The sequence below is a fragment of the Schistocerca gregaria genome, chromosome 3 (assembly GCF_023897955.1).
Source record: "Schistocerca gregaria isolate iqSchGreg1 chromosome 3, iqSchGreg1.2, whole genome shotgun sequence".
Classification (NCBI taxonomy): domain Eukaryota; kingdom Metazoa; phylum Arthropoda; class Insecta; order Orthoptera; family Acrididae; genus Schistocerca; species Schistocerca gregaria.
The window spans coordinates 594,397,111-594,419,477 of NC_064922.1; the positions used below are offsets into that span (position 1 = coordinate 594,397,111).

At 41.0% G+C, this 22,367-nt stretch overlaps 1 protein-coding gene across 18 annotated transcripts in view; it reads right to left on the minus strand.

Moving 5' to 3' along the window:
• The window catches only part of LOC126356275 (liprin-beta-1), a 299,230-nt gene that overhangs the window by 39,530 nt on the left and 237,333 nt on the right, over positions 1–22,367 (minus strand). For all 18 annotated transcript variants that reach the window (XM_050007143.1, XM_050007138.1, XM_050007133.1 and 15 more), the window contains 3 exons: positions 9,827–10,099; positions 7,847–8,015; positions 520–728 (listed from right to left, as the gene is read on the minus strand). In XM_050007143.1, coding sequence (XP_049863100.1) covers positions 520–728; positions 7,847–8,015; positions 9,827–10,099 — 651 coding nt within the window. The remainder of the gene's footprint in view (positions 1–519; positions 729–7,846; positions 8,016–9,826; positions 10,100–22,367) is intronic.

The window sequence follows — 22,367 nt, forward strand, 5'->3', positions numbered from 1 at the left end:
AATATTTTGTAACTTTTCCTATTGTATACTATTTGAACATCTTTTCTTTGCCATTTACTTATCTCAACTGCAAATTTTTAAACCTAGATGTCTTTCTCAATTCGTATTCAAACAGTTTCAGCTGTTCTCGTTTCTTAAGTTGCTATATAATCTTTTGCTGTTGGAGATAGGATAATGCCATAGAAATACATCAATAATGAGAGGCTTATACAATGAAGTGAAAAGAAGATAAAACCCAGAAAATTGCTCAAGTCAGTAACTGCGTGATCAAGAAATAATTATCTATAAAATTTTCGAAACAATCTTTCTGGTGCATAATTATGTCATTAAGTCAATGTTTTGCTCACTGCTACAAATGGCCTTAATCAGGGTCATGAAAAGCCACATGTAACGGAAACCAAGACACTGTCATAAAAGGCAACATGACAATGTAGTCATACACCTGGAAACATTTTATTGAAGATGGTAAAGGCCACAGAAGCCAACAATCACATATATATAATATTTATTTAACCTCACCTTAACTTTGGTTGTAGCTGAAAGTGGGACATAACCAAGGGTTGCCTCAGCTTCCCTCTTCTCTTGTATACAATCACGCCCAAGAAGTTCTTTGAAATGTGTGTTGAGGTGTCGTCGTAGCAATGTTTTACTTGGTGGAATGGACAGTAAGCTCGCCAGCAGTTCAGCTGTGAAGCGTGGCTCATGGACCATTAGGCCACCATGGACACCTATGGAGAAATTGAATTTCACTTGCATACAACAGTTATTATTTACTCACTAACACACTATGAAAGATAGGTCATCTAGAAAGATGAATCAGTAGCGACTCAGACATACGCCTAATCTTTAGTTGTTGGTTTTTGGTTTTGTAGAGCATGAGTTACACAGATTGATGATATGATCTTAAGAATACAAGGTGTTTGTGAGGTTGAATCTTCAGTCAATGTTCTCTTATCCACTTAAAGTTTAGAGATATATATGAATAACAGGTATGTGAAGATGAGAGTCTTGCAGTCATAAGAAATAGCTGCTGCAATGGAGAGACTACACTCCTGTCTCGAACATGAATCGAATAATTTGGTTTATCACATGGCTGAAGAAATATCAGACATTTTACTGACATTCAGCATTACAGTTGAGTGCAGCACAACCAAGATGCATGAAATTAGCACATTTGATCGTTGCTGCACTGTAGGTTCCTGATGGAGAGGATTCACTATCTTTCAGTTTGAATCACACTGGATTTTCACTTTCCACCACATCAAGTGTGTTTCAAGGTCGACTTGTCCTTCCACCACTCCTGTTCATCATCATATTGAATGATGTGTTGAAACAGTCAAACAAAGTATCCAGTTACCAGTCCTTTAGATTTTGTTGACGATGGAAGGTTTGGGGGTGAGATAGATTGGGAGAAAAGGCCTATTGATGAAAGATTGTACCTAAATCTACAATAGTTATCACAATTAAAATGTATAAATATATCTAAAAACAAAGATGATGTAACTTACCAAATGAAGGTGTTGATATGTTGATAGACACACAAATAAACACAAACACACACACACAAAATTCAAGCTTTTGCAGCCCACAGCTGCTTCATCAGGAAAGAGGGAAAGATGAAAGGATGTGGGTTTTTGGAGTCATTCCAATCCCGGGAGCGGAAAGACTTACCTTAGTGGGAAAAAAGGACAGGTATACAATTGCGCGCGCGCGCGCACACACACACACACACACACACACACACACACACACACACACACACACACACACACACACACATATCCATCCGCACATATACAGACACAAGCGGACATTTGTAAAGGCAAAGAGTTTAACCCACATCCTTTCGTCTTTCTCTGTCCTTCCCTCTTTCCTGATGAAGCAACCGTGGGTTGTGAAAGCTTGAATTGTGTGTGTGTGTGTGTGTGTGTTTATTTGTGAGCCTATCAACATACCAATGCTTTCGTTTGGTAAGTTACATCATTTTTGTTTTTAGATATATTTTTCCCACTTGGAATGTTTCCCTCTATTATATTAAAATGTATAAATAACTATAGAGCAAATTTTATAGCAAACTTTAAGCTGCTCAGTGGAATATGTTAGTGGAAATAGAGACCTACCATGAAGTTGAAAAGGTGACTCCACTACAGAGTGAATCACTGTGGTTTTTTTGCCTTTTAAGAAATTCAGAAATATAATGGAGAACTACATAAAAATAGAATGTGATGGAGACAAAAAACCGTGATACACCCAGGACATGACATGGTCATGTGTCAATGTAACTTTGTACATGTACACACCATCAGCAGGTATGTAAATGATTAAAGCTACGTTGTCCAAGACGCGACAGTTGGCTGCGACTACGACGCTGCCCCCTCCTCTTTTAGCACCCTGACAGACGGCGACAAGGCCGCAACATTACAGCAGTCATCGCTGTTTCCCAAGCTCTGGTCGGCAGCGGCAGATTCAAATACATAAGAAAAATAAGAATTCCGATTTTCTTGCTGTAAAAAATACTGTATGTTAATGGAACAAAGTTACACCGGCTCCCAGAGTTAGTTTTTCAATACAGATTCTCTTTTTACTTTAAAAAATTGAAAAGTATCTCTTCTGGTTTTGTGTGTTTTTTTCGCTGTATATTACTTTTCTATCGATTGTGGGGAAAGTAAAAGGCACAAAAAAATTGATGTTTGCATATCTTACAGTTTCACATCACAGCTTGATAATGAGGTTTCTATTTTTTCGATATTCATCACAGTTATTCCGATACTTAATTTACAAGTAACCTACTGCATAAAATTTGAATTGTGTATATTGAAAAATGTGGTCGCTGGTTACTTTGCGTATGGTTCACGTTAGGTCATACATTGTTGCCGATGAAAAGAAGCTAACATATCGAAATTATTTTTAAAGTTGAGATCAGAGTGATATCAATCTCAGTTTCCGAGATTGGGGCTCAGATATCTCCGGGAGTGTCGCGACTAGCCGCCAGTTCTGTCGATGCGCAACGTGAATCATGTTATCATCACACGATAGAGAATGCATTTGTTTTGTTTCACTGACACATTTGGACCTAATGAAACCATTTTATGTCATACATTTCTCCGGTATGAGTTACTAATATTTCTCCATATGCTCTTGACGATTTCATTTAAAATGCCCCGAAATGTACGTTTCTTAAAAGTAAGGACATGCTGCCTTCAATATAGTTTCTTCTAATTCTTGGGAAGAGGATAAATTACTTACATCTAGTATTTCCTTCTGAACCTGGACGAGGATACCCAAGAAGTAGTAGATGTCCTAACAAAACCAACAAATGTCAAAAATTTACGTTTTTCAACAGAGCGAAAAAACGTTCAAATTAGTTTAATATCGCCTTGCCATCAATTATATTTTTTATATGATGTAGGTAAAACATAGCAACACTGGGTTTGTGTATTAGTCCCCTTGAGTATCGCATTGTCGCTCCACAGTAGATCATGCGATAAGTACGGATGGGAATGCCATCTGTCGCTCAGCTGTATTTGACCTTCACTTGTCAGTAGCGGCGCCGGCCGGAATGGCAAAGTGGTTCAAGGCGCTTCAGTCTGGAACCGCGTGACTGCTACGGTCACAGGTTCGAATCCTGCCTCGGGCATGGATGTATGTGATGTCCTTAGGTTAGTCAGGTTTAAGTAGTTCTAAGTTCTAGGGGACTGATGACCTCAGATGTTAAGTCCCATAGTGCTCAGAGCCATTTGAACCATTCAGTAGCGGCGCGTGTTTCCCAAGCTGCGGTCTGTCATTGACATGATGGAGAGAAGTAGAACCACATTTAATTTCACTTTAAAGTACTTAGATATTTTACAGCAAGAAGAAGACGATGACACAGTTATGCTGTTGTGGCTCCTCAACAAAAGGAAAAAGAAGAAGGTTCATTGTCTCTTTGCAACACGTGACGATGAAGGCTGTTACAACATTTTGATTAACAGGCACCTTTTAAATGACGATATGAAATTCAGACATTATTTCAGATTAAGTGTCAGCCAGTTTGCTCATGTTTTGGAACTTATAGAAAGTGACATACAGAGAAAATCGTGCAACCGGGTCAAGAAACCTATCAGTGCAGCTGAAAACCTCAGTGACGCGAAGGTACGTGTAGTTTTATTATCTTATTTACATACGCGGATCAAAATATCCTGTGAGTGGCTCATTTCAGTTTTCCTTTACTGGCTCGACATCTTTCTGGCAGCCGTACGTCTTTGTGTCGTCCGACTTCCGTCACAACACTGCTCACTGGTGCAGTGCTGCGGCAGCTGCCGCAACAGTCGCGCGGCGCATCCCAAACTCGAACTGCGCATGCGCCAGCAGGCAACTTCTGACGTAACATAGCAACCCGTTGCAGTCGCTAGTGTGCGGCGCGTCATGGACAACGCACCTTAAGAGTTGCAGTTCTCTGTGACAGGTATAACAGCCCAAGTTACACTGACATCTGGCCATGTTTTCTTGGGTGCTTCACTTTTTTTGTCAGACATTATATGTTGTTGTCTCTATCACATTCTGTTTTTGTGAAATTCTCCTTAATAGTTTCAATTTCTTAAATAATAATAAAGCACACATAATGATGAAGTCTGAATATCTTCACATTGCACATCCTAATTAAAATTCAGTTGCTTAGCAATTTTACTGAAACTGAATGTTCTCCTAATTTAGTAAATCTCTTCTGATGTGGAACATGCTATCAAGTGGGGCTGTCGGCGCCAGCAAAGCCAACCTGCAGCTGTATCTTTCTGACGTCAACCATTTTTACATGCTGGGAAGCCTCTGCTTCCACTAAGAGACTCCAGTGGTTAACTTTGGTAGTTATTGTACATTTGGGTACAATGTTTCATCAAGAGGCCTTTTCTCTCACTCTGTCTTGATCGTGAGTCAGCTGTCCAAAACTAGTGAACTGCGTTTTCATAGGTACACATAAGAAATGATTTTGCCATACAACAATTCTCTGCATTCAGGGCGAACTCATTGCTGCCTGTTTAGTAAGTCCTTCCACACAAGCAATTAGAAGACATGCACGAATCTATATGTGTAGCACCACCCACTTCCAGCAAGGATGCCTCCAGTCGGGAAGTTGTCATCACAGATTTGTCACACAAAATTCTGCATTGGGGCATATAAGGCCGCCCAGCAGCTGGCTCACTCTCAGTTTTTTCTTTGTTGGTTTCTACAGTAGAAACTCACTAATCCATCCCCTTTGGGACTGGAAGCGTGATATGGGCACAAAAAAATAGAATTATCAGAATAACACGCACACAACACAATACAACTTTTAATGTTCAACTAGAAATACTGTCTGAAGTATTGATCCATATTAAGACAGTAACAAAATGAAAAGAAAACATTAACACACTAAAAAATCTTTCACAAAAGTGTAATGTTCAGTAGCACATATACTGCAAAATACATCTGTACCTTACCAGTAATATAATTTTATTGTAAGTGAAAGTCTCACATGTGTAAAAACTTTATCACTATACTGCAGTGACACACAACTGACTTGCACGCACGACTTTAAAACAGGAAATCACAAGTTATAAAAAAGTCTTTTGGTCTTAAAAAGTCTGTAATGTCCTTTTGCTTGGTAGATGAGAACTTTGATTTTAGCGCTATGTTCTGCCATTTCCTGATCCACAAAATGTCTATTGGGGTAGACCCAGAGCTTTGTCTGATGTACTAAAGTGCTATATTAAATGCATTTTTAGCATTTGTATGCGACACTCTAGCGTTCACTGTCTCCATCATCTTTCTCATTCTCACTGGCTGTTCGAGTTACAATGTCAATGAGTTGGTCATCAGTTAATTATGCTCCTGCTGTGTAGTAACATCACCTGCATTGATTCACTCACTCACATCCACTTGTAAAGACAGCTGGTGCCATAATTTAGTTTTACACACTTTAACAAGTAAGAGGAAAACTGCCTAATTTATAAAACAAACAAAATCAAAATAAAAAAAATGTGTGCACAATAACTCTTATTGATTGAATTAGAAATGAGTTACGTCATACTAAAAGTAACCAAACTATCACACCTAGCAATGGACAACTCTCTACTGATCCATTTCGTACACGATAGTAATCGATTGTAGCAGTGGCCTGCTCAGGTAAAAAAACATTGGAAATGGGATGGCCACACTAATTGGGGTGTCAGACTACGTGAGGTCGGATTATCAAAGTTCTACTATCATCCAACTAAGCCTCTAAAAAAATTACAATCACTGCTGCTATTTACCTGGCCTGGTTCAGAGTTGGGTTTGGATAATTACTGCCATACTTTCCAATTTTCTGGATGATGGGCCAATTATCTACACTCCATGAGCTGGTATAACATTTCCATTTACTGCTTCTATTTGATGATATTGTGATTTTCAGCACCTTACGACTTACTTGGAACTGTGCTTCACATTGTGATTTCAATACCTGTGCACAACAAGGTAGTTGTGCTTGGACTTAACATTAATTATTGTTTGTTTTTGTGGAGTACTATACAACTTAATCTGTTGTTACAGAGTGCTAATTTTGATTTCAATGAACGTTTGTTGGCTATATGGTACGGGTTACAACAGCATGGCTCTCCAAAACACAAATCTACAAATAAAGTATTAAATAAAATTAAAAAGGAAAGACAATCCAATTTCTACACAGCCTCACACATACAAGAAATTGTGATACAATAGGAACATAACACATGATTGGCCCCAAAGTTTCAGGTTTGAGTGTTTGTTTCTCTGAGGCATGAAGAGGGGTAGCTAGCAACTCGGAAGGAGGCAGCCAGTTTACTGGTTAGTAATGTGGGAGGGAGTATTTGCAGATACCCTGTGTCACATCCCTAGCCTATGCATCAGCGACACTGCCTCCCTTATTCCTAGCCAGTAAATAGGCTGCCTCCCTCTGACCTGCTAGCTATCCACTTCCAAACCCTTGACTTACCTGATACCTCTCTCCCTCCCTCTACACACTGCACCCCATACAACCTCCACTCCACCCTCTTCCCACTGCTGAACTGCAATCCTAGCATTGTGCATCCAACTGGTACTAGGCAGGGGCTAGGGGCACAACTCTGTGTGTGTGTGTGTGTGTGTGTGTGTGTGTGTGTGTGTGTGTGTGTGTGTGTGTGTCTCCTCCAGCTTGAGAAAGGAATCATTCTGAAAGCTATCAAGTTTTCTTTCCTTTGTGTGCGAGTCTCTGGATGACTCAAAACTTCTGCTTTTTGGTGAATGTCCTCCATACTCCTACTATAATACAGCACTACAGTATTCAAACGAACTTTTGCATCAATGACATCTTTACCTTATTACCACCTTCGACTTCTGACAATGTAATTTAAAAGGAAACTGGAAGATGAACATATGTTCTGTAAGACTGGAGAATCTGTGCATTTTTTGCTAATGTCTTATTAATTTTGAAAAGGGAGAAAATTAATTGCTCATTCATAGTCACTATCAGAGTTGGTATTTTTTCCAGTTATGACAAAGAAACATCAGCTGTGACATTGGACACTGAAACATCTCAGCATTGTCCTGCTATGATCCCTCTCAGCATGAAGCTGGCATTCTGGAACTGATGGAAGTTTATAACAAATGAACACTGTAATCTCTCCCCATGTGGTATACGATAAGACATTCAAGACGTACCCACTATGGAACTATGAACTTAAGCTTTTTGTAACTCTAAAGCATTTGATAAAATGAAATTAGACATTTTTTAGGGCAAGAAAGAAATAAACAATATTAAAGGTACTGCAAAATGGTCTCTTACAAATGGAATATTCCATTAATGAAACTCTGCTTAGATTCTCTGTATTTACAGTACCTGAACCACGTAAGTTAGGGGCATATTCAGCCAAATCAACAGCACGTAACCACTCCATAACACGATGATTTGTCCATAGGGCAACTTCTTGTGGTGTTGGTTGACTACTTTCATCTGGCAATGATCTTCTCTTGAGGCAATCAGGCTCAAAGTTATGATCTCTTAGAACCTGAAAACAACAACATTATTACAAAATTAGTAACAGATAATTTACTGTTTCAAAGAGTGTTACAGCCTAGGAACAGTAACAAATAACTGATGGATGCACTGGACAATTAAAAATTCATTAGTTACAAATGATAATAAGGAAAATGGATTTGTAGGTTAATAAGTAAAATAACAGCAACTGTGAAGGTTTGTACAATGGAGGAAAGAGTGATCAGCAAAAATAAACTTATGGAAATAAAGAGCAACAGAAGGGACATGAAGCACAGGGATGGCTATATTTACAAATTTGTACCTTCAGAAGTGTATCACAATAACTGTATATAGGATTGTTATCTCTCATCTACCACTTCTTTCACCTCTGGCAATGTTTCTTAATACGAAAAATGCCAAGCTACACCATGGTTCACAGTTAATCTGAAATTGTAGGTCCCCATATCATACTCTGGGTAAAACAGTTTAAAGGACAGAGGAAGACAATGGCATATCATCTCTGATAGGACTTACAGTACATGATGATTGGCAAATGTGCCCTCTAAGATGTAGTTCAAGAACACTATCAACTGTTGATCAATGGATGAGAGGATGAATCCTTATTAACAGGTGACTATACACAATTTCTCTCTCCTGTGCATCCTGGATACATTCTGTAGGATTCTTAACTAGTGACTATTCCTTGTATTTGAAACCTTCTTTAACATGTACGATATTCATTGACTAAATTAGCTCAGAGTAGATGGACATTACTGTCCATGAAAAAGAAATTTAAACCAACTGCACATCTGAAAAAATATACATATAGCTGCAGTACATAATCCCTCTTCCTATGGCCAATAACAGTATTTATCTGGCCACAAACAAAGGTGTGAAGCTGCAACATTCATCAACCTTGACGTAATTCCACACTAAGGCCACACTACCATTGTATTGCTCTCTTTCCAAGATGTTTCCATTCAGATGAATTTACAGCGAGAATAATTATGTAAACTGAAGTAGGATTCATCTGTTAAAAGTACATCCCACAATTCATTCATGACCCCTTTTCAGTGCTGCTGATTCCATAATGAAAAAAAAAAAAAAAAAAAGACTTGTCTCTGCACCACTATAGGCATGGCACGGGCACTGAATATAAGTAGACACACAAATGCTCTGAGTCCCTGACCTGCATCTGTTGCTTATCTGCATTTTTTCTAGCAGCTGTAATCTCTGTACACAATAATATTATGGCCGTAAGCTGGTCTTGTCTGTGAGTTATTACTCTTTGAAACTGTCATTAGGTCTACACATCGGTCCTGTCATAAAGTGATTGCAATTATTCAGACTAATATTCACTACAGAGAACATTTACTGGGTTCCACACTGCAAAAACCTTGAAATGACAATCTTTGATACATTCAATGAAACATCCATGGATTTTATCCAGTAAAATAGGGTCCAAAAAGTGACTTTGGAATATTACAAGGTAAACTTCACAAAAGACTACACTTTGACATAACAGAAGTCCAGATTCAACTGACATCTTGGATCTAATGCACCGATTCTGATGTATAGTAAAAAGTTAATAAATACCAGTGTTTCAAGACATTCCAATTATACCTTCAGGTTATAGTGCTATACAAATTTGCATGTGTTCATTGTAAGGTATCAGTGTCCAAGTAGTGAAATGTTCATTGATTGTATACAACATAATCTTCTCCTGTATTTTACATTAACTAAAAGATCTCAGTGGTTCACTGGAAGGAATCAGAACAATTAAGAGTACTTAGTACTTCATTATGAAAACAGTAAATTCTTTTGTAAGGCATTTCAACTCACCTGAATTCCTCTCCGTAAACTAGCGACATGAAGGCTAGAAGTAACATGCAGCAAAGCAAGATCTTGCTCAGCAAGCCGGTGAAGCACGCGGCCATCCACCCTTGCTGCTAAGAATACCTCTTTGTGCTGAGGCAAACCAGCATCATCCAACCACCGCAAAACCCATGCAGAGTCTAGCTGCCCAGCTGCTGCCAGCAGGGGATCAGCACGAGCAGCAGGGCTCTCAGATACTGAAGCCAGTGCCAACAGCAACTTTTTTCGGTGCAATGGGTTCTGTAACATGAACAGTAATATTTGTGAACTCTCTAATACAATAAGCATTGGACAGGAGACCTAAATCTCTTTCACTGCAGTGATATGTATATAGTCTGCTTCATATTGATGTCAAATGTTGTTGATCTCTCAATAACAATGGACAAAAATTAATGTTTCTCCAATATTTGTTTTACTTCTACTTTCATTTCATGTATTTCTGCCAAGTGCAGTTAAATGAGCTGTCTCTCTCTCTCTCTCTCTCTCTCTCTCTCTCTCTCTCTCTCTCTCTCTCTCTCTCTCTCTCTCGACACTAGGAAAGTCATTGTCTGAAGAAAATATACTGCATACTTCTACAAAAATTTAAATGAAATTAATGTTACAATACCAGGAACTTTTGAACAACCAAGTACTTTCCTTAGCCTTAGTGTTTGTCACCAAAGGACCTTGACAAATTCTCACAAATGTCAAATATATTTCACAGGCTGGGTAAAACAGTTTAAAGGTCAGAGGAAGGCTATGACATAGCACTTCTGATAGGACTTACGGTACACAATAATTGGCAAATGTGCCCTCTAAGATATGGTTCACAAACTCTATCAACAGCCAATCAGTGAAGGACAGGGTGAATCCTTGTTGGCATCTGCCTGTTTGCAGTTTCTCTCTCCAGTGTATCCTGAACACATTCTCTGGGATTCTTAATTAGTAACCACACTGACTACTTGTATTTGATAACTTCTTTCACTTGTGAAAAATTCATTGCCCAGAGTAGCTCAAAGTAGATAGAAATTATTGTCCATGAAAAGGAAATGTGAATGGACTGCACATCTGAAAAAATAAGCATGTAGTTGCAGTTCATAATCTCTTTTCCTACAGTCATTAACATTATTTATCTGATGACTAACAAATGTGTGAAGCTGAAGCTGTAAACACTCATCAACCCTCATGTAATTCCACACCAGGGGCACACTACCACCATCCTAGTCCCTTTCCAAGGTGTTTTCACTGATGAATTTAGAGCAAGAATAATTCTGAAACCTGTAATAGGATTCTCCTATGAAAAGTACATCCCACCACTCACTCATGGCACCACCTCAATGAATAGGGTTTTATCTACACTAGTATAAGCAGGACATGCACACTGAGTATAAAGCAGACAGACAACTGCTCTGAGTCTCTGAAATACAATTGTTGGTCATTTGTATCTCCCCTGGCAGCTGTAAGCTCTGAAGACAACGATGATGTAGACATTGTTGAACTGTATCATGCTGCTAGGGACATATGTTGGTCCTGTTATGAAGTCATTACTCCTAGTCAGACTGTTGTGCATTCAAGCTTGTATGTTGGTCCTGTCAGTAGGAATTCAAATAAAAACTAACATCAATACAAGATATCAGTCCCTGAATTCCCACCTGTGCCATCCAATCAAAAATAGAGATCATTAACATTTTGTTAAAAGGTTCTATGGCTAGTATGAAGTTACTCTATGTAAATAAAATCTGATATATTAAAAACAAAGATTCCAAGACTTACCAAGCGGGAAAGCGCCGGCAGACAGGCACATGAACAAAACACACAAACACACACACAGAATTACGAGCTTTCGCAACTGGCAGTTGCTTCGTCAAGAAAGAGGGAAGGAGAGGGAAAAATGAAAGGATGTGGGTTTTAAGGCAGAGGGTAAGGAGTCATTCCAATCCCGGGAGCGGAAAGACTTCCCTTAGGGGAAAAAAAGGACAGGTGTACACTCGCACACACACACACACACACATATATCCATCCGCACATTCACAGACACAAGCAGACATATTTAAAGGCAAAGAGTCTCCTTACCCTCTGCCTTAAAACCCACATCCTTTCATTTTTCCCTCTCCTTCCCTCTTTCTTGACGAAGCAACTGCCAGTTGCGAAAGCTCGTAATTCTGTGTGTGTGTTTGTGTGTTTTGTTCATGTGCCTGTCTGCCGGCGCTTTCCCGCTTGGTAAGTCTTGGAATCTTTGTTTTTAATATATTTTTCCCATGTGGAAGTTTCTTTCTATTTTATTTACATCATCATTAATTTGAACCCAACAATTACGTTTGTTATTGTGTCTGTTGCATTTTGAAATCTTCTCTATCGTCTTACTTTCTCTTTTCGTTTGTACAAGAAGTTCCACTTTGTATTCATCTTCCATTTTTCCGGACTCTTTGCCTTTAAATATGTCTGCTTGTGTCTGTGAATGTGTGGATGGATATGTGTGTGTGTGTGTGTGTGTGTGTGTGCGAGTGTACACCTGTCCTTTTTTTCCCCTAAGGGAAGTCTTTCCGCTCCCGGGATTGGAATGACTCCTTACCCTCTCCCTTAAAACCCACATCCTTTCGTCTTTCCCTCTCCTTCCTGAAGAAGCAACCATCGGTTGCGAAAGCTAGTAATTCTGTGTGTATGTTTGTGTGTTTTGTTCATTGTGCCTGTCTGCCGGCGCTTTCCCGCTTGGTAAGTCTTGGAATCTTTGTTTTTAATATATTTTTCCCATGTGGAAGTTTCTTTCTATTTTATTTACATCATCATTAAATAAAATCTGAAATTGGCAGAATTGAAGGAACATGACAATGTGGTCACATATTCAAGAAAGTTTTATTAAAAAATCAAATAAATGGTTTTCTCACTGTATTTCTCCACTGTATTATAAATTTCTTGTACTTGCATTATCTCTTGGGTAAGTCATAAGACTTTGTCAGTATCCAGAAAAGTGTTTTTCTTACTATGTTCCAGTTAAGGTAATTAAGTGTTCTATGGTTTTCTCTTGTGCAATGGTTGTTTTTTATGTGATTCATTTACAACAACTTTTTTTAAATAATCTGTTTCTGCAAATGTCACTGTCATGCAAACTCACGTGCTTTCAATATTCTTCTTGCAGGCATGTATAGTCATCTCTCCCCCTCCACCCACCCAAATATGAGTGTATCCCTCTTTAAATATGTATCCCCAATGCAAGAAACATGCCATTCTGGTCTAATGTTTCTGGTTTCTGCTGGTTTCACATTCTTCGCACTTAATTCAATGGAGTACATATTTTCTTGAACATAGTCATTAAAGAAGTACTAACTGATCCAATACAACAGTGGTTTGGCTATGGTGCTTCCTTCTTGTTGTGCTTCAGCTTACAGTTTTACCTGTGTCATTACAGTTTCTTTGAATGCATCAAATTTTACATCTTTTTTGTGTGCAGTCAAAACTTTTTGGAATTTTTACTAGGCCATGTACATTTCAAAGTCAAAACATCATCAGCACTTCCCATTGTTACATAAGGGCTTTCACTGCCCTGTCAACATGCTAAAACTGACTGCTTATGTGTGTTACATATATATCATTCCCACAGATGAAGTGAATTGACTTTTTTGTGCATGGTGACCTGTTTCCATTCACAGCTTTGACTACTATTTCTTTTCTGTTATTTAGGGATGAAAGAAAGTTTCATACACAGTAACAAGACATACAGAATCATCTGGATTCTTTACAAAATAGTCCAAACACAGACTTTCTTAGTGAGTAATTAAGAAATGGAATAGCTATGACTTATTAAACTTTCTCATGAGTAATTCTTCATGTAAAATGTAATACTCTCTTCATTCTTTTATTGCTTTGATGGTGGTGGGCAATTTAAAAACCAAGGAGTTCTTAATACCCAGACACACTGTGTTCTGAAGAACCGACATTGCATACTTTAATACCATGACCTCCTATCTCCCAATGCAGACTGACTTTTACTGGCTATACCGGATAAGTTTTAACTCCCATTTGGCTCCTACTAGCCCTAGCTACATTAATGCTTTTGATTTATACAAAATAGAATATTACATTGAAAGATGTATAAAAATTAATACTATCACATCAGAACTACAATCAAGTCTAAATCTGAAAGCAGTGTCGTCAATGAAATACGACATTTAGCATTGAAAGTATGTTTATCAAGGACACCAAAGTACAAACAGAACAGAACTGCCTGTTGGACAGAGAGTGTTGCAATTTATGCAGACTTGAAATACAACAACAATATACAAACATTACAAAACAAGACATTTCAAGAACCTTCTAGAAAAGATAAATACTTATTAACATACATTTGCTGGTGATCAGACTTGGAATGGCAACCTGCGGCACAGCAGCCAGTGACATCCACTGCTACTCCACATTGCTTCAGTACAGCTCACACCAATAAATTGGTAGCCAACAAAATTTTGCTATGCATTTCCCAGTCAGCTTTTAAAAGATAATTATGAAAACTATAACAGAATAAAATAGTTCGAAAAAAGGTTGAGCTGAAAATGAAATTGTTTCATTTTCCACGTAATTTTAAATTTAAGTTATTAAAAATTACTTAACCTGTACTGCTAGGCAATATCATGTGGTCCATTTAGCTTCCCCCCCTCCCATGAACCATTGACCTTACCTTGACGGGGAGGCTTGTGTGCCTCAGCGATACAGGCAGCCGTACCGTAGGTGCAACCACAATGGAGGGGTATCTGCTGAGACGGCAGACAAATGGGTGGTTCCTGAGGAGGAGTCAGCAGCCTTTTCAGTAGTTGCACGGGCAACAGTCTGGATGATTGGCTGTTCTGACCTTGTAACACCAACCAAAACGACCTTGCTGTGCTCGTACTGCAGGGGCAGATGTGGACTCTGACCACAATCTAGTGGTTATGAACTGTAGAGTAAAACTGAAGAAACTGCAAAGAGGTGAGAATTTAAGAATATGGGACCTGGATAAACTGAAAGAACCAGAGCTTGTAGAGAGTTTCAGGCAGATCATTTGGGAATGATTGACAAGAATGGGGGAAAGAAATACAGAAGAAGAAGAAGAAGAAGAAGAAGAAGAATGGGTAGCTTTGAGAGGTGAAATAATGAAGGCAGCAGAGGATCAAGTAAGTAAAAAGACGGGGGCTAATAGAAATCCTTGGGTAACAGAAGAGATATTGAATTTAATTGATAAAAGGAGAAAATACAAAAATGCAGTAAATCAAGCAGGCAGAAAGGAGTACAAATGTCTCAAAAATGAGATCGACAGGAAGTGCAAAATGGCTGAGCAGGGATGGCTAGAGAACAAATGTAAGGATGTAGAGGCATATATCACGAGGATGGATGGATGGATATGATGGATATGGGCGCTCAACAGTGTAGTCTTTAGCACCCGAACGGGAACAACAACGGACGAGTGTCACTAAAATGCAGCCAGTGCTAAAAGAGGACTAAAATTAAAGGTGAAAGGCTACATAGGCAGTTTGCACGTCAACAGTTGCAAAGTGGAATGCAGCACATAAAGAGGATAACTGCAAGAGAACGTAGGTGAAAGGGTTAAAATGAAACACATAGCACATGTTTGGAAATCGCCTATTGCAAGTATAAAAAGGAGTGGTAAGCCACTCGGCAACACACTAAAAATTCCAACCTAAAATTTTTGGCTGAAGCCCAGAAACATCACAGTACCTTAAAACTTTCTTGACACTCGCCTCGTCATCGGCTAGAATCGAGGGCAGATCCCCACTAATATTAACTTCCGCCCTCTGACAGAACGATATAAATCACACTCAACGAAAATGTGGCGTACAGTGATTCGTATGCCACAGGCATCACACAGCAGGGATTCCTCTCACCGTAGTAAGAATGAATACGTAAGAGGACAGTGCCCTATGCGAAGACGTGTAAGGGTCACTTCATCAGGCCTAGGTGACCGGCAGGAGGAACACCACGGCTGGATGGTGGGTTTCACCAATCGCAGCTTATTTTCCCTCACCACCAGCCATTCCTCCTCCCACAATTGCATATACTTCCGCCGCAGCACAGAAACAATACCTTGCAAAGGAATAAAACATTGTGTCACCTCCGGTAATCTGCAGGCGTCCTTGGCAGCTCTATCAGCTTGTTCATTTCCCCGTATGCCCACATGCCCTGGCACCCAGCAAAAGGACACTTGCTTGCCCTGTCGTTGAAGGATGTACAGTTGGTTGTAAATCAGCTGTTCCAACTTCTCTGCTGGGTACAGGTTCTGCAGTGACTGTAATACGCTCATTGAGTCAGAGCAAATTAGAAAGATTTTGCCCTGAGTACACCGTATCTGCTCCAATGCCTTCAGGATCGCGTGAAGTTCTGCGGAAAAAACAGTGTATTCCTGGGGAAGGCGAATCCTGATGACACACTTGGGGAACACTACTGAGCAGCCAAGAAAATCCCCCTGTTGGGATCCATCAGTGTATACTACTGTAAAATCATGATGTCTATCTAAAATGTTAAAAAATAAAGATTTGAAAGTAAAATCTGAGGTGAAGTGGCAGTTCACCTGCCTCTGCACACAGGCTAGGTATGGGGCTCGTTCTGAACACCCCAGTGGCCAGCCGAATCCCCTCATGGTGCACCACATCCAACAGCTTCAAATAAGTGGGTCTTGCAGACCCATACACCGTGCATCCATAAAGAAGCCGGGACCGCATGAAGGCTCTGTAAAACCGGAGCAGACAAGTCCTGTCTGCTCCCCATGTGAGATGGCTAAGACATTTTAAAATAGACAGCGCCTTAAGAGACCGTTTTTTCAGTTCCTTAATGTATGGCAGCCACATAAGCTTAGAATCAAAAGTGAGGCCCAGAAACTTCACCGTGTCTTTAAAATTCAGAACGGTGTCCCTCATCCTCAACTCAGGCAAGTCAAAAATGGAACGAGAATGGTTAAAAAGAACACACACCGACTTATCAGTTGAAAACTGAAAACCACTCTTCTGTGCCCAGTCATCCAAACGTTGGAGAGTGAGTTGCAACTGACGAGTCGTCGTTGCAAGGCTTGAAGAAGAGCAAAATACAGAGAAATCGTCCACAAACAAGGAACACTGCACAGGACTTTTCACAACAGACGTAATACTATTAATAGCAATAGCAAAGACCATCACACTTAAAACACTACCTCGAGGGACACCGTTCTCTTGTTCAAAGCGACTAGACAGTACGTCTCCAACTCGGTATCGAAAATAATGTGGGGACAGGAAGGAACGAATAAAATTCGGAAGACCCCATTCGTGGAACTGCCTGATGATAAGATGCCTCCAAGTAGTGTCATATGCCTTTTCAATCTCAAAAAATATTCCCAACAGGTGATGCTGGTGCAGGAAAGCCTGTTGTATGGCCGCCTCCAGGAGGGCCAGGTTATCAAAGGTGGAGCGATACCTCCTGAACCCACACTGAAAGCAACTAAGGAGTTGTCTGGATTCTAACATCCAGAGAAGGTGGCAGTTGACCATCTGCTCCAAGGTCTTTCCCACGCAGCTAGTGAGGGCAACACTACGGTAACTACCCGGGCAAGTGCGGTCTTCCCCAGGTTTTAAAAGAGGAATTAAAATTGCTTCACGCCACGAGTCTGGGAAGTGACCGGACATCCAAACTAGATTAAAATTCGGAGGAGGATTTCTTTATTTCTCCCTGTGAGGTGCCGCAGCATGCTATAGTGGATTCTATCCTGGCCAGGGGATGTATCATGAGCCCCACACAATGCAGAATCCACAACATGGAAAACGGGTAGTTGTACTCTTCTGTATTGGGTGAGCAGAAGTCAAAACTGCTTCTCTCAGCAGCCACTCAGTGGGGCTGGAAACCTGGATTCTGACTGGTGGTTGCAGTAATAGCTGCAAAATGAGCCGCCATAGACTGGGCAATATCTTTTGGGGTCATGTGGAGAGTACCATTCCACATTACAGCAGCCATAGGGCACCTCCCACCTCTCCCAGAAATTCTCCTGATGGTCTCCCATACAATGGAACTTCGTGTAGAACAATTAATGGTGTTAAGGAACTGCTGCCACGACCTCTTCTTGCTCTCTCGTATAATCCGACGACACTTTGCCCTCGCCACCCGAAAAGCTGCAAGGTTCTCTACAGTTGGCCGGCATTTGAACCTACGCAGAGCTGCCCGCCTAGCCCTGATTGCACAGCGGCATTCGTCGCTCCACCAAGGGACAGGCTGCCGCTTCGGTTGTCCCGTGGACTGTGGGATGGTCGCTTCACTGGCGCGGTGGATCACTTCAGTAATATGATCCACCCATTCCTGGACACTGACCCGATGTTCAAACTGGGCGAGTTGACTATACAGTGCCCAGTTGGCTCTACCGAGCACCCATCGAGGCGGTTTCCTTTCCGGTTCCACTGCATGTGGCACGTGAATCCGGATGGAGAAGTGATCGCTGCCGTGTAAGCCATCAACCACTTCCCATGCAGCAGTGTGGGTGATGGCTGGAGAGCAAAGTGATAGATCGATGGCAGAGAATGACCTAGTTGCAATGCAAAAATGCGTGCTTTGGCCTGTATTTAGCAAATAGGCACTGGTAGACAGAAGAAGCCTCTCAATTGCTCTACCCCTGGGGCAAGTACTCACAGAGCCCCAAAGCATATTGTGTGCATTAAAATCACCACAGAGGATGAAGAGGTGGGGGAGCTGTGTAAGAAGATCACTGAGAGCCTCTTTGTCAAGCACATCATGTGGGGGCAGGTAAAGCGAACATACTGTTAGCATATGGCGCTCATGTACTAATATTGCAACTGCCTGTAAATCTGTAGTGAGGGAGAGAGGCGAGGAGTGGTAGTCGGTGTTGACGAAGATACTTACTCCTCCTCGAGCTCTCTGTCCACTCAGGTCGTCCTTTTTGTGGAGGACATAACCACATAGCTCTGGGGTGTATGTTTCACTGAAATTTGTCTCTTGCAGACATACACACATAGGTCTATCCTGAATCAATAGACGTAGTTCCTCCACATGTGTCCTGAACCCTTGCAGGTTCCATTGTAGTATGGGAGCCATCACGGTGGTTGTATTTTCTGCCTCTCTTTAGGTGGGGAGACAGCAGCGGGTGGAGGCTCAGTCTTGGGGCGAGATGATTGCCCCATATTCTCAGACTCCATCAGCTCTGGGGAAGAGTCTGATGAAGCGTCTAGCGGGACCACATTAACAGGATCCGAGGGTTTACCAGCCGATTTAATCTGTTGGTGCTGCTTCACATGTGCTTTCCTTTGTTTAGAGGGCTTTGTTGGAACCGTAGCTGGGGTGTTTATGACCATGCTGGGCTTTGGAACAGCCTCAGCAATCGGAGATGCCTGGGGCTCTTCAATGTTAGCTACTGTACCTTTCTCTGCTGTTCTAGGAGGGGCTACAGGCTCTGATACACTTGAAGCCTTGCAAGTGCACTGACATGTTAACATGTTCGTGCCAACACTAAAAACCTTCGGCTGGGTAGATGCATCGACCTTCAGAGGCGGCTTCTGAACAATGGAAGCAAAAGACGTAACGAATGTGGGGGGCTGCATGGCCGCCTTAAAGATCTTTTTGGCTTCACTGTAGGGGATACGCTTAGTTGTTTTTATTTCTTGTATTTTACGTTCCTCTAGGAAGATTCTTCTCCTTCACACCCTAGAGTTGTATGCCCAAAACGCTGGCACTTAAAACAGCGCATTGGGTTTGGGACATAAGACCGGACGTTTAGTCGAAGAAATCCAGCCTTGACGTGTTCTGGGAGTTTGGGGGTATTGAAAGTAAGAATGAAGGAGTCTGATTTCACCAGGTTCCCATCCACCCTTTTCATGATGTTCTGAACGTCAATAATTCCCTCCTGAGCCCATTCACTCTTTAATTCTTCTACAGGAATGTCAACGAGATCCCTACAGGTAACAACACCCTTACTGGAGTTCAGGGTGCTGTGAAGCTCTGTATCGATAGTGTATACCCCCAAGTTTTCAGCTGTTTGAAGGTTAACTGCTTGCTGAGCAGTTGATGTTTCAACAAGTAGTGTTCCATTCCGTAAACACTTCACTGATTTTAAAGTTCCAGCTATTCCTTCTAGACCCTTTTGGAAATAGAATGGCGAAATCTTTTCAAAGGAACCCTCTTTCCTTTTTATAATTAAAAACACATTCTGGTTTTCAGTATGTGCTCTGTTACTCTGAACTACTGTACCTTTGCTGATGCCGGAGTCAGGACGACTGGCTAACCTAGCCCTCTTGTTGGATTGGGCGGTAGTGCCTACCAGCGGTCCACCCATCCCACTGGCCAGCGAAAAATTAGAATGAGGAAAAGAGGAAGAATTCGTGGTATTCATGGTTGTCCCACGAGCAGCTAGGGAAACTTACGTCCATCCAGACAGAGCCCCGCATGCCTGGATAAGCCTTGTACAACTGAGGTGCGGCATGTTCCCCAGAGGTTGCCCGCTAGCGACTGTTCCACCTCAACAGCCATGCATCTTATCGGCGCACAGCACACCTTAAGATTGAAGGGTTTTTTATACAGGTATGTACCGTCCTCGCGATCCAGGCAACCAAGCCAAGATCCCCGGTCCCTAAGACACACAACATTCCATCGTTGCACCACACGGTGGTCGCTGAAGCATGCCCAGAGCTTATGGTATCAGCAGACTGGCGGCGCACACCAGTCCACAGCTCGAGGACCCCGGATTCGTCAAGCCCGTACCCAGCAAACGAATGCTGAGACTCCTGAGGGATATATTACGAGGGATAAGATAGATACTGCCTATAGGAAAATAGAGAGATCTTTGGAGAAAAGTGAACCACTTGCATGAACATCAAGAGCTCAGATGGAAACCCAGTTCTAAGCAAAGAAGGGAAATCAGAAAGGTGGAAGGAGTATATAGAGGGTCAATACAAGGGCTATGCTCTTGAGGACAATATTACGGAAATGGAAGAGGATGTAGATGAAGATGAAGATGAAATGGGAGATATGATACTGTGTGAGGAATTTGATAGAGCACTGAAAGACCTAGGTTGAAGCAAGGCCCCGGGAGTAGAGAACATTCCATTAGAACTACTGACAGCCTTGGGAGATCCAGCCCTGACAAAACTCTACCATCTGGTGAGCAAGAAGTATGGCGATATACCCTCAGACTTCAAGAAGAATATAATAATTCCAATCCCTAGGAAAGCAGGTGTTGACAGATGTGAAAATTACCGAACTATCAGTTTAATAAGCCATGGCTGCACAATAATAACAAGAATTCTTTACAGACAAATGGAAAAACGGGTAGAAGTCGACCTCGGGGAAGATCAGTTTGGATTCCATACAAATGTTGGAACACATGAGGCAATATTGACCCTCTGACCTATCTTAGAAAATAGATTAAGGAAACGCAAACCTACGTTTCTAGCATTTGTCGACTTACAAAAAGCTTTTGACAAAGTTGACTGGAATACTCTCTTCCAAATTCTGAAGGTGGCATGGGTAAAATACAGGGAGCAAAAGGCTATTTATAATTTGTACAGAAACCAGATAGCAGGTATGAGAGTCGAGGGGCATGAAAGGGAAGCAGGGGTTGTAGCCTATCCCCAATGTTATTGAATCTGTATATTGAACAAGCAGTAAAGGAAACAAAGGAGTAGGAATTAAAATCCATGGAGAATAAACAAAAACTTTGCGGTTCGCCATTGACATTGTAATTCTGTCAGAGACAGCAAAGGACTTGGAAGAGCCGCTGAATGGAATGGACAGTATGTTGAAAGGAGGATATAAGATGAACACCAACAAAAGCATAATGAGGATAATGAAATGTAGTCGAATTAAATCGGGTGGTGCTGAGGGAATTAGATTAGGAAATGAAGACACTTAAAGTAGTAAATGAGTTTTGCTATTTGAGGAACAAAATAACTGATGATGATCGAAGTAGAGAGGATATAAAATGTAGACTGGCAATGGCAAGGTAAGTGTTTCTGAAGAAGAGAAATTTGTTAACATTGAGTATTGATTTAAGTGTCAGGAACTCGTTTCTGAAAGTATTTGTATGGAGTGTAGCCATGTATGGAAGTGAAACATGGACGATAAATAGTTTGGACAAGAAGAGAATAGAAGCTTTCGAAATATGGTGCTATAGAAGAATGCTGAAGATTAGATGGGTAGATCACATAACTAATGAAGAGGTATTGAATAGGATTGGGGAGAAGAGAAATCTGTGGCACAACGTGATTAGAAGAAGGGATTGCTTGGTATGACATATTCTGAGGCATTAAGGGATCACCAATTTAGTATTGGAGGGCAGTGTGGAGGATAAAAATCGTAGAGGAAGACCAAGAGATGAATACACTAAACAGATTCAGAAGGATGTAGGTTGCTTAGGAACTGGGAGATGAAGAAGCTTGCACAGAATAGAGTATCATGAAGAGCTGCATCAAACCAGTCTCTGGACCTGCATCAAACCAGTCTCTGGACTGAAGGCCACAACATTTAGCTTCAAATAATTGTCAATACAGGTGGTATGTGCAGCCACTAATGTGGTTAAGAA